Genomic DNA, 16,310 nt, shown 5'->3' with positions numbered 1-16,310 from the left:
TTTGTATTACCTTGTAAGTCTTGTCAGTGTACTACGGTGCACTACTACTCCCTTCTCCCATGGGTGCAGGGAAGGGTATAGACTGAGGTGACATTCAGGAGCTAAGGCAAGGTACGTGGCCCTGGCATCTTCACCTTCTGAAGTAACCCAGAAAACAGGGCAAGCTAGGGCGCACCCTACCGTTAGGGAGAGGGAAGGAGCCCCTAGTCCCAGGACACCCCTCAACAGAGTCATGACAGTCTTATTAAAAATGTTGTCACTTTCATTAATGATAATGATTGTCGAGGTTGGCCTTAGCAGCACACATAACTGCCTATAATATAAAGTTGTTTTCTCCACCAGCATGACAATATATAGTAAAAAAACCTAACTTTTATGACAGATGATGTTGATATACTATAAATGATCAGAGGCGAACAAACAAGCAGCATCTCTACCAATCCAGAAAATGGTTGTGCATACCGCAGTGAGATTTATCGTAATGTGCAGAAACCATTTCTTCTACATGAGATGAATTTTAATACATGCTTTCTCGTTTATTGTTATTGATGACCTATCCTTAGGACAGGCGCACACCACTGTACTTTCAGTCCGAGTAGAATCCGATAAAACTTCGGATTGCACTCAAACTAATGTTAGTCTATGGGGTCTATGTGAGGTCTGCAGATGCTTGATAGGGCATGACTCCGAAACGTTGTCGCAGACATCGGATCATCAGACAGCATCTCTGCCTCTGATTTCACATTCTGGAGCAACTGGACTGGTTGCATCGAAGTCCATTGCATCGAAGTCCATATCGTTTTTTTCACTATGGTGATTATGATGAATACTGATTCCTTGAATTTGAATACTGATTCTATGAATATATTCTCAAGTTAATGTAAAAGATTGAAGTATAAATATAAAGGAAACTATTATACAGAGTGGATGTGGTTTATGCTGTTTACTATAAAGTCAATGGGGCAGTGCACATGTCCGCTTTTTTCTCTGCGTACCCCAGTTTGATCCAATATTTGGATCGCACTGGGCCTTGCATGTGCATGGGAAACATCGGACCACACTTGGGGACATCTGAGAGCAGTTCGATTTCCACAGACTGACAGAATGGAAAAGATTGAGATTTTTTTTTCTCAATCTTCTACTCATTCGAGAGAATCCGAGCACACTCTGATCATAGTGAGTTACATGATCAGCCTAGTTCTCTTGGATGAGAGAATCCAGGGTCTTCATCTGCCCTTAGTAAAGGTGTCCAACATCAGACTGGTGGAGGTCCAACACCCTGTACTCCTATCAATTGTTTTCAACTCATGCGCCATTAGGATGCAAGAATTGAATATAGCTGGAACAATATGGCTGTTTCCTGTGTCATGGCTCTTGCCGAGAACTGCAGCCCAGCGCCTATGTTGCAGCTATATTGATGCTAGAAAAGACATTTTAGGCTACTCTGACACAGTCACCTAGCTATCATAACTTGTCCTGTCAAAATCACTCAGCTCCTTACACTGGCCCATTTTTCTTGCTTTGAAGATATAAGAAAATAAAAGCACTAGTTTTCATCTATTAATGGCGGCCATTATAATACCCACAGGAGTAGTTGCTGTGTAAGCAACAAGGCAAAATGTACAGCATCTCAGTACATATACAGTAAGCAAAACCGTAAAGGAAATATGGCTTTTCCCCGTATCGACCCCCTTGATAGAAACGTCTCTTGCCATATTAATATTGAGAGATATGTCAGTCATCTGGAGACCGGCTGGAAGAAGCTGGCTGGGGAACGTCCGCAGAGTAGACTTGGGGACTCAAGTCCCCACTGGCTTTTCAATTTATATGTACTCAGAAATGCCACAAAGTTTCAGAATAAAACATACTTGACAGCAATCGCCCAGCCAGCCAGTGCTTGATTCTTGCTACCGCTCAGGCAGCATGAATCCGGTGACTGGTCCTCTATAAAAACTTCAAAGCATGGCTTACTTTCTGTAAAAAAACATCTCTCGTGTTTTGTAGAAGTTAACAATTTATCGCAGGAAAAAAGAATTTAGAGTATGAAAACCATTACACTGTTAATTTCTGTGGGTTAATTTTTTTGTAAATTTCCTAAAAGCAAATTTAACAATTGTGTAAAATATGTCAGAACTTGATGAAATTGAAAACATCCACAAGTTAAGAGAAAGGAAATGCCTTTTCTCCCCTCTTAGTTCTGGGAAATAAAATATAGATGTTTCCGCTGAATGCTTCTCTGAGAAGTTTCAGAGCGTTTGCCAATTAAAATAAGTTGTGTTTGTATTTTATCACATAAAACAAGACTTTATCTTCCAAGGAGAATAGCGGAGAAACTGAGAAATCCTTTGAGGCTATAAAATGCTGTAATGGAAGATGATAAGGGGTTTTATATGAGACCTTCCAGATGTGGCAATTAACAAAAAAATGACATTGACATTGTAACTCGGAAATAAATATTTGATAAAATAACATATAAAAGAGATGTAATGGGAAAGAAGTATCCCACCAACAGTGACTTTGCCGATCAAATACGCTAACTAGAACAAGATTTATCAGACTTTTTTTCAGTGTCATTGAAATACATACTCGTCATCCTCTGACCTTCAGTCATCTTTCCAGACAAATTATGTCTCTTCAAGCATGTTGCTTATCCATCTTAAAAGATAACCATCTCATATAGAATTCTCTCAAAACTGCAGGAACGATTCTGCTGTAAATGGGCCTTTTACTCTTTGTTGCATTGTCTCCAACTACTGTATGTACTAGAATGATGCAGAGAAGAGTTCTATTGGTCACATGTATGCATTTTTATCTTGTGGATTTGCCAGATATGGCCACATTTACATATCTGTTTGACACGTCTTAGGCTATGTGCACACGGTCCGTTTTCAAAGTGTTTTTTTCTGTGTGGAAATGGGCCAAAAACACTATGATTTCCTTATGCCAGCTAATTCAATGAGAATCCTGAAGTGCTGTGCACATGATCAGTAATTTTCCTTGAGAATTTGCAGTGCATTTTTTTCTTCAGCATGTCAATTCTTTGTGTAGACTTTTAGCATTTTTCACCCATTGACTTGAATTGAGTCAGTCAAATCTGCAACAAAAAACGCAGGTATAAAAATGTTTGCGGATTTACTGAGTTTTTGTTTGCGGTTTTACCGGCATCCCATGGTGTTTTCCGTGCTGTCATCTGTGTGAGAAACACCAGCACGGCGGTACTGATTGGCGGTAACATTACTGCCGGTAAGCTCACTAACACCGTCAGAGCTCTGCGGGGTCACGCTGTCAAATGTCTGCATGACCCCACAGAGATACTGTGAGCTGCAGCGGTGATCCGCAGTAAAAAGCTTACAGCAGGTGAACAGGCGTCAGCTGATAAGAGACTGCTATCTCATCAGGCTACATCTGTTGTCACTGATAACAGTGATAGCAGAAGCTGCTGATGGGAGAAGTAGTCTCTCGGCAGCTGGTACCTGTGCTCAAACTTTAAAAAAAAAAAAAAAAAAAGAAACATGTAAATTGAATACATATCCAAATAAAAATCACATTATACTCACCTAACACCAAATCATCGATGCCCTTGTCTCCTATAAAAAATGTGAAATAAAAAAACAACACATATACTCACCTTAATGCCCAATCCTTGATGCCCATGTCTCCTAGAAAAAAAATCAAAAATAATAAACCACCATATTCTCTCCTGTCCGCTGAAGAACATGTAATCCAGAGTTTCCCACGGCAACCTCACTTGTAACTGGCCACCGGCGATACACTGACAGGAGCGTCATTGCGTCCACAGTGTATAGCGCTGAGCTGCGGTGAGAGAGGTCACCAGAGTTCATCAGCTCCAGTGATCTCACTTGCGGCACCACCGCTGTGTGAGAACTTTCTCATGCAACAGTGGTGCCATAAGGGAGATCACCAGATCTGATCAGCTGATGAACTCCGGTGAACTCTCTCACCACAGATCAGTGCTATACACTACAGGAGCTCCTGTGTCAGATGGCTGTCCTTGAGAGCAGTCTATGAAGTAATCAGGATCATTTTAGGACATTATGGATTATCTTCCCTGCGGTCAGGTGAGGAATATTGTGGTTTATTTTTGCTACAGAAGATGTTAGCATTAGTGGATTAGACGTTCGGTGAGTATGGTTTAATTTAGATTCAATAAAGGAGTCTGTCATTATTTCAAATAAAGAACTTTATTCTTGGTGTGTTTTTTATCACTGTGGAATTAGTAATGGGGGTGTCTTATAGACACCTCTATTACTAACCTGTGGGCTTGATGTCACCTGACCATACAAAGGTGACATCAACACCCCAACCATTACCCACTTGCCACCACAACAGGGCAAGTGAGAAGAGCGAGGCTAAGCGCCAGATTTGGCACATCTTATAGATGTGCCCTTTCTGAGGTGGCTGATTGCTGATGTTTTTAGTCTGAGAGGGGGCCAATATCCATGGCCCCTTCCTAAGTTATTAATATCAGCCTGCAACTGTCTGACTATCCTTTGCTGGCTAAATTTTACAACACAGATTTCATCAACCAAGGTATCATTTTAATCAGTATAACTGCGCCGACCTGACACTGTAAGTTACTCAGCACAATCCTGCTGACAGGTTCCCATTAATACACGATAAATAATACTGTTTGCATTCATGTCCCTTTAGTCAGCTCTTGATAATCACTAATGGACACAAGGTTTTCATTTCTCGTCAATGATGGCTTCCTCACATGCATTACTATAATCACACTGATATGACTGTGCATTTTGTGTGTTTAGTGAAGTATCAAGCTCTAATAACATGGCTGAGAAAATGGAAAGAAAAGGCCAAGAATACTACAACGAGGTCCCAGGAAAAGAGCCCCCTGCTGGTGGTTTACTAGACCAAAGGATGCAGGTGGAAAACACAGATACTAGAAAGGATTCTGATAATAAAGGCCTTAAGGTTGGTCCCACAACTTCTAATGACATTTATCTAATGCCTTGAATTTCAGTTCTATTGTTCTTAAAGTAACAGTACAGTGATTTTTTTAAAAAATTCATTCTGTCACTAGTCTCCCAACATTCATCATTGAAATTGCAATACCAAAAGCAAAAATTTGTGCAATTATGGAAATCACAGGTTGGATAGAAAGAATAATGTTTTTCAAATGATGAAAAAGAAACAAAATTTATTTTAAATATCTCGATTTATTCAGCATTGAGTATAAGAGCCATGTGCAGAAAAAATGCATTTGCACTGCCTGGCTGCTATCAATGAGGTTATTAACCTCTTATCAACATCCGACGACCATGTACGGCACAAGTTGGTAGTTGGTGTATGGAGTGGGCTGACAGGGTGACCTTGCCCCACAATCATTATACCGATACCGCTACCTTGTGCCAGTCCTTACACTGGTTACCTATCCACTCCAGAATTCAGTATAAACTTATTACCCTCAACCACAAAGCACCCCATGGCTCAGCACCACCCCACATCTCCTCCCTCGTCTCAGCCTACCACCCTCCCCGTGCCCTCTGTTCTGCTAATGACCTGAGGTTAACATCCTAAATAATCAGAACCTCCCACTCCCGTCTCCAAGACTTTTCACGTGCTGCGCCAATTCTGCGCCAAATGCACTACCCAGGTTAATACGCTTAATCCCCCATCCCACCAGTTTTAAGCGTGCCCTAGAAACGCATTTGTTCAGACTGGCCTATTGCCTCAACGCATTAACCTAAATATCTGTGTGGCTCATTCAAAATTTTTTACCATAGCCAGATTCCTTGCATCATGTTCTCACATGCTTTATGCATTTAATAGCCCTCTGTGTCTGTACTGTTACATATTTAGACTGTTACCTGGTTCATGCATCACAGGAACATCCAATTCTTACACTATGGCTAGTCCGAACAATAAAAGCAATTGTTACCATCCACCTTTTGTGTCTCCCCTTTCTCCTTTTAGACTGTAAGCTTGCGAGCAGGGCCCTCATTCCTCTTGGTATCTGTTTTGATCTATGTGTTTATTGGTATGCTGTAATGTCTTTTGTCTGTAGAAGTCCCCTCTATAATGCAAAGTGCTGTGGAATATGTTTGTGCTATAGAAATAAAATTATTATTATTAATCGTCAGGTGATGGCTGTGTGTTACAGCCTGGACCTGCTTCTAACAGCCACATTAACAGAGGCATTAACAGTGCACTGATTTGGGAGGGTGCCTCATTCTATGCTGCTATTGATACTCACATGACCTGATCGCGGGTCACAGAAGAGTTGCTATGACAGGCGGGGGTCTGTTGAAGACCTCTGTGCCTGTCATCACACAGCTCACTTGCAATCCAGCCTGCGGCTGGGTGTCAAAACATGATTTTTACTATATAAATAGGTCCCAGTATATTGTCTCCCTTGGAGGAAGCTGTATACGAAACACGCGCTAGGGTTGCTTCTTTAGCTTCCACACAGGTTTACCTTCTTTCACTTTATAGCATTGTTGATTTAATTCTTTCCTTACAGCTCTTATTCAGTCTAGCACGGAATTGCGTGCACTTTACAATATACTGGTCCCTATTTGTTTTATGACTATAATTGGGATATAATACATTATCCTACATCTGATTGTCTATTCACTTGATTTTATGTATTGTTCCTTCCTTTGAACCAGTGACCACACTCCTGTGGCTAATGCACAACCTTTTTCAGCAAACATTTGCCTTGTTGATACTTCCATTTATTTTTAGTAAGGATCCTTGTCATACTCCAAGTGAGTTTTTTCTTTACATCTGTTTAGTTTCTTGTAGAATTGTTTTCCACTTTGTTTTTATTTCATTTCACTCTGATGCATACCTCTGAAGACTGATCAGTGATTGCTGAATTTGTGTAATATTACATTATATATGAAATTCTTGCTGTATGTACATTTACTTTCGACTAACCTCTGCACTAATCCGTACCTCCCACTCCCAACTCCAAGACTTCTCCCGTGCTGCGCCAATCCTCTAGAATGCTCTACCCCAAGAAATTAGGACTATCCACAATTTGCATAGTTTCAGGCACTCCCTCAAAACACATTTGTTCAGAGGCCTATCACATTCACTAATCAGTCATTCTATGTGTAAGTGTGCATGTGTAGCCCATTCACTATCTCCATCCATCCCTCACTCCCTCAAGGTGGCTGGACCATCATTGTAAATACATCATTGTAAATACACACCTGTACTTTGTATCTCCCCACCTCATTGTAGATTGTAAGCTCTCACGAGCAGGGTCGTCTTATTTTGCTTTAATTATTGTATTGTTAACGTTGCTACTTATGACTTGTGTTTGGAACTGTTAAACTGTAAAGCGCTGCGGAATATGTTGGCGCTATATAAAGATTATTATTACTACTATTCATTGACTATTATTGGCTGTATCTGGAGGCTTCTTGGGTGGCTTTGCCTATGTCTGACACTCTCCTTTTGTTGACTAATTACTCCTGTTTCTATAGGCTCTTTTCAAGTTGAGAAGGGGTTAATAGTTTGAGGAATGTTCTGCCACACCGAATGCAGTTGGGCACACAAATCACCAAGATACGCTGCTGGCACCTCCCTATGAAACTACAGACCCATGACATTCTATATGTCTTTATATGAAAAAAAGACTGGAGATGTTACAGGCCATGGTAGGACTGTTTGGCCACACAGGCTGCTCACAATAGCACGCACAACACGTGGTCCGATACTGTTGTGTTGAAAAATGTCTCTACGTTACCATTGATTTGATGGTTGAACCAGTGGTGCGGACATTTCTCTAAAGTGTCCCAGGAACCATTTTTCAGCACGACAGCACAGAGCCAAATATTTCCCTGGCTACTGTGAGCAGCCTCTGTGACCTAAATGTGCCACCGTGGACTACCGCGTCTTAGGATTTTTCTCTCATTGAGCACATCTGAGATTTTGGTCATCAATTGCAAAGAGAGCTATCAACAGCGAATGTTCATCATTTCCATGCCCAAGTGCATTCAGCATGTCAGAACAATTTTTCAGACAATCATTAATAACCTTGCTGACAGCAGCTGACATGTAAGTGCGGAGATTTCTGCATGTGACTCTCATACTCTATACTGAATAAATCAAGATGTTTTGAAAATCTTGCTTAGAATTTTCCAATCATTTGCATATGATTAACATGTCTGTCCATCCTGTAATTTATAGACTGTCATGACTTTTCCTTCTTGGTATAGCGATTAATGCTGAGGAGTGTGTATACCAGAGTATAGTTGCAGAAATGTGTATGTCTGAATATGTGTACATATATATATATAAATATATATTGTGAGGGGTTGACACACTCAGCTGCTTTACCAGGTAGACACAGGAACCGTACTGGTGGTAAGCAGGGTTCAGCAAAATAAACAGAGCCTTGCTTGCATACAGGTAAAACAAACAAAACACAGTCCATTGCCTGCAGGATTCACCTGCAGTTAACCCGCACAGTCCTTAGCTCCTTTGTGAGTTATGTGGAAAATTCTGCTCTCCTAAGACACAACCCCCACTGTCTATCATGTCCAGGTATTTAACCAGGACGATGATGACATGATCGTGACATCACCGCAGGTCCTGTTAGTACACATACCGATGCCGGCTCTGCAAGAGGGGATACAGTGAGCTCCCTCCGTCTCTTATGGGTGCTCACATAAAATCAGCCATTGTAACTTTAATGTTAGACCTCTCAGCACTTAGCATGCTGGAGGCAAATCCACTCTGGTTCCCCTCAAACATTGTGCCAGTGACTCTCACAATATGTACACATTTCTGCAACTTTTTCATACTAGTAACAAATGTGCAGCATATAATTATTCCTTAGTGCTGTTCTCCCACTCAGATTACTCATTTACACTGCTGTAAATGATCATGGTAATGTAAAATCTTGTAGTTTGACCTTGAGAACTAGATTTGGCCACCACTGGTGTACAGAAAAATGGGTACTTCACACTAAGCGAGATCAATGATGTGTCACCGATTTTGTGACGCAACAGCGATCTCGCCAGGGATCTCGCTGTGTGGCTCGCATCAGCGACCGCCCCCGCCAGGTATCGCTGATCGTGCAGGATTGTCCTGGGCCTTTTTTTGATCATTGGTCTCCTGCTGGCCAGCACGCTGTGCTGCGTGTGGCAGCGGGAGACCAACGATCAGCAAGCTTCCAGCGCGCGCTTAGTTACCCGCTGTTTACCCTGGATACCAGCTCCCAGCGTGAGCATGCTGGTATCCAGGGTACACACACAGCGGGTAACTAAGGCTGTGCGCTTCGTTACCCACTGTTTACCCTGGATACCAGCGTGCTCGCTGGTCCTGATCGCTGGTGAGTCTGCCTGTTTGACAGCTCACCAGCGATCATGTAGTGGCGCACCAGCGATCTTGACCAGGTCGCATCGTTGTTGGGATCACTGGTGTGTCGCTAAGTGAGACGGGACCCTAAAGTTTAGATTATATGGGTTTCCCTTGGCAACTGCAGATTCTTCTCATATTAAAAGATATACCAGTGACTCAGTTGTCGTGGCATTAAAATAGGTCTTAGTTGACATTTTCAGGACAGAATTTCAGCTGAATACTAAATAATGAATAGAAAAATGTATAATAAAAATTGCATTGTATACAATAAATCCCAGAGGCAGGTTGTTACTTTTCATCTATTTCCATTTTCTGAACTGGTGTCTTCTGTCTTAGGGGGGTTGCTCCAAAAGTGCCAATATATATGAGAATTGTCTAGAGGACCAGAAGACAGTAGGTATGATGTTCATTATATTTTAAAGCTTACTTTGTAACAGTACAAAGTTACACTAAACACATGAATAACATATTTTGTCCAATTTTCCATATCACTATTCATAATCAATTCAGAAATCTTACAATTTTGACATTCCAGAGTCAAACATACATGGATCAGATCATACACCAGTGCCTGATACATGCTGCCCATGGATGGGGTAGCAAGTATCAGCCATGAGGGACCTTTTAAGATAAGAAACTGTATTTGGTCTTTAAGTTTAATTAACTGCTAAAATTTAAAAAACGATGCCATTAAGTATGTAAAAAAGCGGACACATGACAAGTATTGGAGAATTTTCTGTACTTCAGTGTGCATTGTATTCTGCCTCCTCATAGCAGTACATTTCAATGCACCTGTATTCTAGATATAAAAGAAAAATATTTTTTTTCTTATTATTAAATTACTAAAAAAATAATTAAAAACAGTTACAACATTTTCAGGCGCTCTTTAAAGTAAAAAAAAATTCACAAATAAGCAAATTAGACATTTGTTATGCCTGTGATCGGAGGAATTCGTATAATACAGTGAACAGTTTACGGTAATCAGTAAATGGTGTAAAAAACGAGGTTAATTGTTTTTCCCATTAAACCTATAAAAATGTAATTATGAGGTTGTGATCACACACAGCGTAAATACTGCGTTTTGTTTGCACAGAATTTCTGCTGCGTTTAACTGTGCACGCAAATTGGAAGCGAATCCATAAAGTCATGCCGACAGTGCATCTACAGACGCTGTTGAACCATGCTGTTATGGTGCTTTTCTTTATTGATCTCTATAGAGAGCTTGAATAAACCCCATAAAAAAGCTATTGTTTTTTTAAATGCAAAATCAAAGCTTTTGAGTACTATAAATATACATTAAAAATGAGGTTCAAATCGGCACCAAAAACACATCAACTAAGGGAGAAATAAGAAACTTAAAAAAAGCATCAGAAACACAGAAGATTGTTATTGCGCAGTTTGGTGCAGAAAACATGCAGATATAAAGCAGAATTTACCCTACGAGTGAACACGACCTAACAGACACACAAAAGCGAGTCCTCATATAGTAGACCTTATTTAGAAATTGTGAATTAATGGTTGTTACAACTATGAATAAATGAATAAAAAATACACAGGTTTCAACTGATTTGGTCTACAACCTACAGTCCGGGACATCTGCTGAACGTTACTGACTGTCACCATGCCTCCTCTGGCATCTCCTCCTGCCAGGGGAGAAGGAAATGGTGAAGGGTGGGGGGCTAGGTTGTGTATGACTAGGGACACGGCCAAAAATTTTCCGTAGCACTGCAACTACCGCATAAGTTTTCCCTTTTCTATTCTGTAAAGTTGTGAGGTATGGTGAAGCAGCCGCATAGGCTTCCTCTAGACCCCTGTATAGGCTTCATAAAACCTTCATATGACTGGAGTATACATACTTTAGTTCAGTTACTAAATAAATCAAACCAAACTTGTATTTTCAGGTCTCACAACACAGAATGAAGACAAGCAAGATATACCTCCTAGCAGAGACATGGATGATCCATGTTATATGAACACAGTGCCAAAAACTGAACATCAGGATAAGATTTCAGGGAAAGCGTGTGCAAAATCAAGTATGCAAACAAAATATATAAAGCTTACTTTCCATTATTGCATCAATATGTAGTGACGTTTCATTACTATAATCAATGCTTCCCAGGTGTTCCAGAAAAGCTGCATATCCAGTGAGACAAAGCATTACTGCCTGTTTTTTTTTCATGAGTTACATGAACTACACAATGAAATGTCTTCATCATCTGTGGCACATACGGACATTGCTGAACCACTATTTGTTTTCGCAATTAGGAGGAGGATGAAAGCAACATCAACCTTTTGAAGCCATGATCTTAACTAGAGATGAGCAAATTTGTTCAGATTTGCTCGCCGAATCTGAATTTGCCATATTGGTTCCCTATTTGTGCTGAATGTATGTTTGATAATTGTTTCCGAACATATTCGGTAATGTCTATTCCCATTTACTCTAATGATTTTCAGATGTGTTCGAAGAACATTGCAAAACAATATTCGCTGCCGATCTTATTCGGAACCGAATCCGAACAAATTTGCTCAACTCTAAAAAAGTTATAGCTCACAGAATAAAGCGACGCAAAAATAATTATTTTTTTATATAAAATTGTTTTCATTGCATAAAAGCGCCAAAACATAAAAAAAGACATAAATGAGGTATCGCTGTAATCGTACTGACCTGAAGAATAAAACAACCTTATCAATTTTACTGCACACGGAACGGTGTATACACACCCTCCAAAAGAAATTCATGAAACGCTGTTTTTTGTTCATTCTGCGTCCCAAAAATTGTAATAAAAAGCGATAAAAAAAGTCACATGCCCGAAAATGGTACCAATAAAAAAACGTCAACTCGTCCCACAAAAAATAAGACCTCACATGACTCGGTGGGTCAAAATATGGAAAAATTATAGCTCTCAATATGTGGTGATGCAAAAACTATTTTTACAATAAAAAGCGTCTTTTAGCGTGCGACAGCTGCCAAACATAAAAATCCGCCATAAATAGTAAATCAAACCCCCCGTTATCACCCCCTTAGTTAGGGAAAAATAATAAAATTAAGAAAATGTATTTATTTCCATTTTCTAGGGTTAGGGTTAGGGGTGTGTTGGGGTTAGGGTTGGAGTTAGAATTGGGGGGTTTCCACTGTTTTGGCACATCAGGGGCTTTCCAAACGCGACATGGTGTCCAATCTCAATCCCAGCCAATTCTGCTTTGAAAGAGTCAAACGGTGCTCCTTCCCTTCCAAACTCTGCCATGCGCCCAAACAATAGTTTACACCGCCTTACCAGCTTCTGCCATCATCTTCACAAGGTCTTTTGCTTTTGTTCTTGGGTTGATATGCACATCTCGGACCAAAGCAAGTTCACAGAACCAATCTCATTCCTGAGCGGTATGATGGCTGGACATTCTCATCTTGTTTGTACTTGCATATAATTGTTTGTATAGAGGAACGAGGCACATTCAGGTATCTTGAAATTGTACCCATGGATGAGCCAGACATGTGTAAGTCCACAATTCTCTTCCTGATATCTTGGCTGATTTTTTTTTAACTTTCCCATGATGCTACACAAAGAAGCAGTGTGTTTCAGGTGTGTGTTAAAATACATCCACAAGTGTGTCTCTAATTAACTCAGAGTTTGCTTAAAAAACCCCAGAAGCTTCCAAACACATGACATCATCATATGGGCTGTCCAGACTTCTTTAAAGGCATAGTAATCTTAGTGTATATAAACTTTTGACTTTGCAGTAAGTTATAAAAAAGCCTTAATACATTCGCTCTCTCTCATTATTCTGGCATTTGGCAAATTTTAATAATTATAGTAATCCTAATTGACCTAAAACAGGAAAGATTTATTCTGATTTCATGTCAAATATTGAGAATAACATGCTTATGTGTCTTTTTATATAGTGTATGTAAACTTCTGGTTTCAACTGTAAGTCATTTGAATATTTACAGAGGTAAACAGTTGAGAAAAAGCCCCCTTTTAAATAAATACATAATGATAATTGAAATGAAAAAAGCAAACAATGTTGACGAATGCAATATGTGCTAAGTAATGGACACTGTAATATGGATAGTCATAGCCATGATGGGTAGTTACACTATATTGATCACAAATGTATTACTCTTTATAAAAAATAGAAACAGAATATATTTTCATTTTCTTCATGTCTTAGTAATTCAAGATCCTGAAAAGCTTTGCCAGGCAGGCAAATCACCCATCAACAACTCTTTGCTGAGGGAAGTATGGTATCATGGGAAAATGAATCGAAAGCTTGCAGAGAGCATGCTCATTCATGATGGAGACTTTTTAGTTCGAGAAAGCACGACATCAGTTGGCCAGTATGTACTGAGTGGATTTCATGGTGGACATCATAAGCATCTCCTGCTAGTGGACCCAGAGGGAAAAGTAAGTGAAGTGTTTGCTTGCTGTCTACTTTCCCATGAAGTTAAGACAGCTACTATTAACAGAACAGGAAATGTCATACTTTTAAAATAATCATAGAGGGCACTTTGTCTTCTGTCCTAATTACCCATTTTCCTTTTAGATCTCATGGGAAGGATTTTTTGGAAAAAAAATGAGGAATGTAGACATAAATACATTATAAATAGTTATGCATATTAGTTTTAGCAAGCTTTTCAGTTTTCATAAAGGGTCAGGTTTATAATTGTTAACTCCTGTAACATGGCAAACGTACTGCAACATCAAGAGATTTCTGGAGAATATGCAGGAAAGATGTAGCTGCAGTGACCAATAGATGGAGCCAAAGCTCTCTATAATACCCAGCAGAGAAACTAGAAGCTTTTCTTTTTGGAATAGCTGGAGAAGACTGCATAAGGCTGGTTTCACACTAGCGTTCAGGAGGGCTGCGGATGGCAGCCTACTTCCTCCTTTCTTCCTCCGTGAAGCTCCGCCCACTGCCACATGCATCCAGCGTTTCCCTGCATACCTATCTTTAACATTGGGTATGCAGGGACATGCGTTGTATGCGGATTTGTCCGCATGCGGCGATTTGATGTGTGTGGCGACCGCACGGAAACGCAAAAAATACACGTAGATTGTGATCTGTCAAAATCCCAATCAATTTGGCTGATTTCAATATGGACAGCTTTAGGTCAGGTTAACATAGAACAGTATGATTTTAGATTAAAGAGGCTGTCAGATCCAAATTGATAAGTCTGCAGCCACTCTCTGTGACTGCAGACTTATGACCCCCCCAACACATGCACTGTGTGCTACAATGATTCACCGGTTTCTGAGCCAGGACTGGATGGTAGGTATGCGTTATACATACTCCCGGCTAGAGCCCGTCCAGTGGACGCAGCCTTGCTCCATACTGTTTGACGGGCCCTGGCTGGGAGTATGTATGACGCATACACACTCTCCGGTCCCAACACAGAAACCGGAGAATCCCCACAGCATATACTGCCCGCCCTGGGGGAATTCATAAGTCTGGAGTCACACAGAGTGACTGCGAACTTATCGATTTGGAATGGACAACCCCTTTAATTTTATTTATAGAAAGCCAAGAATGGGGGTTCTAAAAAAAAAAAATGGGGAAAAAACATGGATACTTTTCTTCTCCTACAAAAAGGCATCGTGAACTGCACTGTGTGAACCGGGATTTTATTGACTGCAGAATTTTTGGAATAATATCAATGTGACCTATCTATAGTCTTCATCATGCAGTTCTCCATAATATTAAGTTACATTAAACACATTTTAATGAATATTACAATGCTGTAATTGAAACACTCTCTTTTTCTAATAGGTGAGAACTAAAGATCGTGTTTTTAACAACGTGAGCCACCTAATAAAGTACCACATGGAAAACGAGTTGCCGATTACTTCATCTGGAAGTGAGCTTAGTCTGAAGCAGCCAGTAAGGAGGCAAGAAGCTGGTGCTCTCCAGGGATGAAAGAACTGCAGTTATATTGCCTGCATATAAATTATGGGATAGGTACCATATTTTTTCATATGTAAACATTACTTATGGACCTCAAGCAAACATAAGGAGACGTGATAAATGAAGGACTCTTTTTCATATGGAGATGTAATTTGTGTTCAGGAAGAGTTTTTTCCAAAACAACTGCTGTAAAAACTGACAAGGTTTTATGTAAAAATATATAAATAATACTTGAAAGCACAAACCCCCAATAGTACGTCAGAGACAGCTAAAATCAGAGGTATGTGCCTTGGAAGGAAAACTGTTAGCAGGGTAAATGTTTTTGTATATATTACAATCATGCTACAAAACTCAGTACCCTGTGCAAAGCTTTATGATATTATTGGAAGTTGTAAAATATGGAACATATTAAAATTAAATAATGGAAAACAAGAAAAGCCGGCATGTATATACATCCATCTAATGAGCGCAACATGACATTTGAGTAACTTTATATTTTTACTAACAGTGTAAGCTTTCTTTCGTAATGTAAATAGACATACACTCACTGGCCACTTTATTAGGTACACCTGTCCAACTGTGTGTTAAGACTTAATTTCTAATCAGCCAATCACATGGCGGCAACTCAGTGCATTTAAGCATGTAGACATGGTCAAGACAATCTCCTGCAGTTCAAACCGAGCATCAGTATGGGGAAGAAAGGTGATTTGAGTGCCTTTGAACGTGGCATGATTGTTGGTGCCAGAAGGGCTGGTCTGAGTATTTCAGAAACTGCTGATCTACTGGGATTTTCACGCACAACCATCTCTAGGGTTTACAGAGAATGGTCCAAAAAAGAAAAAAAATCCAGTGAGCGGCAGTTCTGTGGCCAGAAATGCCTTGTTGATGCCAGAGGTCAGAGGAGAATGGGCAGACTGGTTCGAGCTGATAAAAAGGCAACAGTGACTCAAATTGCCACCCGTTACAACCAAGGTAGGCAGAAGAGCATCTCTGAACGCACAGTGCGTCGAACTTTGAGGCAGATGGGCTACAGCAGCAGAAGACCACACTGGGTACCA

General features: G+C 40.2%; 1 protein-coding gene across 1 annotated transcript in view; it reads left to right on the top strand.

Moving 5' to 3' along the window:
• Positions 1–15,787, top strand: part of SHC4 (SHC adaptor protein 4) — a 133,799-nt gene extending 118,012 nt beyond the window's left edge. The window contains exons 8-12 of the mRNA XM_073568459.1: positions 4,785–4,950; positions 9,691–9,751; positions 11,256–11,387; positions 13,522–13,754; positions 15,118–15,787. Coding sequence (XP_073424560.1) covers positions 4,785–4,950; positions 9,691–9,751; positions 11,256–11,387; positions 13,522–13,754; positions 15,118–15,264 — 739 coding nt within the window. The 3' untranslated portion in view covers positions 15,265–15,787. The remainder of the gene's footprint in view (positions 1–4,784; positions 4,951–9,690; positions 9,752–11,255; positions 11,388–13,521; positions 13,755–15,117) is intronic.
• The last annotated feature ends 523 nt before the right edge of the window (positions 15,788–16,310 follow it).

The sequence above is a fragment of the Dendrobates tinctorius genome, unplaced genomic scaffold, assembly GCF_039654945.1.
Source record: "Dendrobates tinctorius isolate UK_male_01 unplaced genomic scaffold, ASM3965494v1 ptg000022l, whole genome shotgun sequence".
In the NCBI taxonomy this organism is placed as follows: Eukaryota; Metazoa; Chordata; class Amphibia; order Anura; family Dendrobatidae; genus Dendrobates; species Dendrobates tinctorius.
The sequence above is the reverse complement of the archived record's forward strand: the minus strand, read 5'-3'. Positions and strand labels throughout refer to the sequence as shown.